General features: G+C 52.8%; 2 protein-coding genes across 2 annotated transcripts; both read right to left on the bottom strand.

The window, feature by feature from the left end:
* Positions 1-121: 121 nt before the first annotated feature.
* On the bottom strand, positions 122-2,620 carry PPTG_09890 (hypothetical protein). The gene is made up of 10 exons (XM_008905679.1): positions 2,554-2,620; positions 2,353-2,493; positions 2,126-2,265; positions 1,947-2,059; positions 1,740-1,876; positions 1,507-1,609; positions 1,232-1,348; positions 1,112-1,159; positions 694-1,046; positions 122-626 (listed from the first exon to the last, which is right to left on the bottom strand). Exons 2-10 carry the CDS (start codon positions 2,466-2,468, stop codon positions 299-301), a joined length of 1,455 nt encoding a protein of 484 aa, XP_008903927.1. The 5' UTR covers positions 2,469-2,493; positions 2,554-2,620; the 3' UTR covers positions 122-298.
* Positions 2,621-2,827: 207 nt separating this feature from the next.
* Positions 2,828-3,623, bottom strand: PPTG_09889 (hypothetical protein; the record flags this gene model as incomplete). The annotated part of the gene is made up of 1 exon (XM_008905678.1): positions 2,828-3,623. The coding sequence occupies one exon, from the start codon at positions 3,621-3,623 to the stop codon at positions 3,072-3,074; it is 552 nt and encodes a 183-aa protein (XP_008903926.1). The 3' UTR covers positions 2,828-3,071.
* Positions 3,624-3,842: the final 219 nt, after the last annotated feature.

The following is a 3,842-nucleotide window of genomic DNA, read 5'->3' as shown; positions in this document are numbered from 1 at the left end:
CTGCGTTGAGCCCCACTACTACAACCGCCACACTGGTGCCTACAAGGAGCGAACTCCACAGGATCGCTTGCTGGTCGGCCATGGTGATCGTCACTCTGCCTCAAATACTCAAACACTTGTGAGTCCCACCAAAAGTACCGTCGTGCTGTAAAATAACAGTACTACTCTAACAGCAGCAACATAAACTCTAACCGAATATTTAAAGGGATCCATGCACGCACCACTTGCTGCTCCGCTGTATTCATGTTGTCTGACTGTTTAACGTATCCTTCGCTCTTCCGCGCAGCATCCGCTACTTCTATTCGTCTTTGGTCTTAGAGGACGCATCACCGTACATTTCGCGGAGCTTTTTCAAACGCCCCTCCGACTCGCGGGGTTTTCCAGGAGACGGAGAGTTGCTTCGAGGTCGCTCATCGCCCTTCGACATACCTGGCTGCACCACCACGACTTCCTCTCGCTTCGCTGGACTGCGCGATCGTTTCCTTGTGGTCCAGCGATCCAATTTTAGCGACAGCGAGCCCTTGTAGCTAGCAGGTCGTGACGCGTAGTCACGTCCGACCGCCTCAGCCTTGCGTCGTTCACGTTCACGTACTTGTTGCAGCAAGTCACCAGTAATGTCACCGCCACTGCACCACAACGAATAGATCAATTAAAATCAACCATGCTACATCAAGACTCCTCTTACGAACGTACCCTGCCTTGCTCCGCGTCTGACTACGACTGCGACTGAGACTGCGACTGCGGTCGCGTCTGCGTCTGTCACGCGAAGCCGATCGAGATCTGCTGCGTGAACGACGTCGAGTACGCGATCGCGAGCGGTCCCGACGGCCACGACGCCGGTCACTATCTCGTCGACTGTCTCGATCCCTGCTTCGATCTCGGCGACGGTCTCTATCGCGGCCTCGGTCACGTCCTCGAGAACGTGAACGAGATCGTCCAGTGGAGCGGGAGCGCGAGGGTGAGCGCCCACGACGTTGCTTGCCTTTGTCGAATTCAATGTCTCCAAGACTCACTTTCTCCGAGTTTCCATACGCTGGAAACGAGACCTGATAGAGTACAATTTACAGTTAGTGACACACTTTAACTGTGCTCTATCTGAAATAAACGTTACCCAGAATTGGTTGCCTTCCTCGACGGAGTCGATGACCGCGTCGTACATCTGCAGAGAGAGCATTCAGTTAAAAAAAAAAAAAAACTGTTTTATTCTCATGTAAAATAAAAAAAAACTTACCGCAGGCTCGTTCTCCTCATCCGCATACATCGCGCGGACTTTCGTGCCTCGCTTGAGTTGGTCAATGATAGCCAGGTTCTCTTTGGCACGTTCCTTCTTACGGGACAGCAATAAAAGCTACAACAAAATAAGCAAAAGCCTCGTCAGAACTTCCTGCTTAAAGACGCCACACCTTTCCATCAATACGAGAAGCGCCGAACGTAACCCCACCGAACAACACGGCACGCCAAGCCAACACTCCGCCGCGTTTCACTCCATCATCCTGAGCAACTTACCTTGACTTTGATCCCGTCCTCGATCTTCTTGGGGATACGCGGCAGAATCGTGCCGAAATAATTGTTTTCTTCCAGTAAGGAAATCAGCCACTCTCCAATTGTCCTACAGCATTACAGACACAACAAAGTACACTCAGGACTCCAACTGACGACTGCATGCTGCAATAGAATCCGAAAGTATAAGCAGCAGCAGTCTTCCTTACCAACCGACGTCACCCAGTCACTTAACTCACGTTTTCACGCTCGGATTAGCCGACGCGTTGAACTCCTCCGGGTCTTCCAGGAACGGCTCGAACCACGTCCACAGCTCTTCAGGGTCACAGGTGAAGCGAAGGTACAAGAATCCCACGGCGCGGATATATGGCGAGTCCTGCAGGCACCACAAATCGTTAATAACCTCGTCCTCAACATTAACCTATTAGAATAACTATATGGCTTACCGTGTGTCGCAGCAGTCCTTGCATTTGCTTGCGCGTGAGACGCATGAGGAAGAACTTGTGCAACAGACAGAAGCAGCTTGACGGAATGCGAGCAGTGCCAGGTGACCAGGGCTCTTCATGTCAAATCAGAAGGAGTTAACCTTTATCCAAAATTGGAAATGAGTTTGCTTTTCTTGTACCTGCATGGTCCACTCGGTAGTAGATCTCGTCCACCACCTCGTGGTACGTCCTGAACTTGTAAAGTTCGTGGAAATAGGCGGACTGCAGGATGTTCTGGTGCAGCAGCGTGTTCAGATTGTACGTTGTGTCATTGCCGTAGCTGTAAAACCGAAGGGTTCAAATAACGATGGGTTAAAGCGAAATTCTCGAGCTATAGAGCGAGTTAAGCCGTGAGATTGACGCGTACATTGGCAGCTCATCCTGCTTGACACGGCGCTGCGTCTCCTCTGGAGGCTGATCCTGCGCAGTTTGCCCTCGCAGAGACTTCTGCAGGGCGTGCCGGGTCAGGGCAGAGCGAGACATCGTAGTGGACTGAATTTAACCGTGCCTGAATATGTGTGGGCCACATGACTTTTTGGGGGGTGATTATGGAAATGGCTATACGAACATGAATGTGTAAACTGGCAAGCATTTGGCGCTCCATGCACTGCGTAATGGTCAAGAGAAGCAATATGGCATCACGTGCGTGCTGGCGTGCGCGCTTTTGGCAAGGAAGATCCATCTAGCCGGCATTATTGCTGTCAGCAACGGTTGAAGTTATGGGTGTTCGGTTAATTGAGGCGGGCGTTACGTTGTCGTTGTACAGCTCGACTAGTTGCCACACTGCTGTCAACATGCATCACCAACATGTCACCCGATGTACGTACAGGTTCAGCAACAAGTTCGAATGCAAAAATGGCCGCCAATCTTGCGGCGGATGTGTGGATTTAGTCATAATTATCGCCTCTAATAATTTAGCTGGGGTAGTAAGTAAGGAGGGAGAGAGTTTCGGCTGGTTTCTCGGGCGTCGTTCGCTCCGTGCCGAGGCTGAAAGTCGGTCGGTCCGTTGGCAGTTCTTCAACGGTGTGTCTGCTTCATATCGCAGTGCTAGGCACCCAGCGTCCCCTCTTCGTCTCTTGGTCTAAGTTAGCAACTCTTTAGTGCTTCCAGCCACATGGACGCGTCGGCATCGTGGTCGGCGTACACGTACAGCTCCTTGTGGTTCTCCAGGCGGATACACAGGCCATTGTCGTGGCCGCTCCAGCGCACAGCCGAGATGACCTCAAATGGCTTGTCCGCTTCCTGTGGATCTGAGAGACGTTGTGTGCGTCTACGTCGAACAGTCAGGTGTCCGTCAGTTAGCGTCATAAAGCGCTTCTTCCAGCTAGGGAGAAGCCCTCCACGCACATGTAGATAGCCCTGCATGTCACAATCCTGCGTGTCGTCGCCGTCGTCGCTACTGAGCACGCTCATGGCCGTGTGCATGTAAGGAGAGCTGCCCTCTGCCTGGTACGAACGCTGCGTCGACAGGTCACTGGCCATAGTCCGGCGGAGCGGCACCGGTCCCATCATCTCGCCACGCGAGAGTGGTGCTTCCTTCAGCACTTTAAGCCACTGCTCGCGCGATTCCTGGTCTCCTGCCTGCGCATAGAGCACACGTCCACTGGAGCTGGTGATTTTCAGGCCAAAACTGGTCATGTCGGAGAGTTCAACCTTGGCAACGCGTAGACCACCTCTAACGGGCAGGTCAAGGCACTGGGTGCCTCCTCCCAACACGTCCGAGGCGATGACGCAGCATTGCGTGTAGTACGTGAGCGCAGCGCCGTTGAGTAGGAAGAAGCGTTTCTTCCAAGTCTTGAAGGACTGACCACGCTTCCAGAGCCAACCGTAGAACACGGCGCCCTTGAGGTCTTGCGT

The sequence above is a fragment of the Phytophthora parasitica genome, assembly GCF_000247585.1.
Source record: "Phytophthora parasitica INRA-310 unplaced genomic scaffold supercont2.21, whole genome shotgun sequence".
NCBI classification, from domain to species: Eukaryota; Oomycota; class Peronosporomycetes; order Peronosporales; family Peronosporaceae; genus Phytophthora; species Phytophthora nicotianae.
This window is presented reverse-complemented; position numbering and strand designations above follow the sequence as displayed.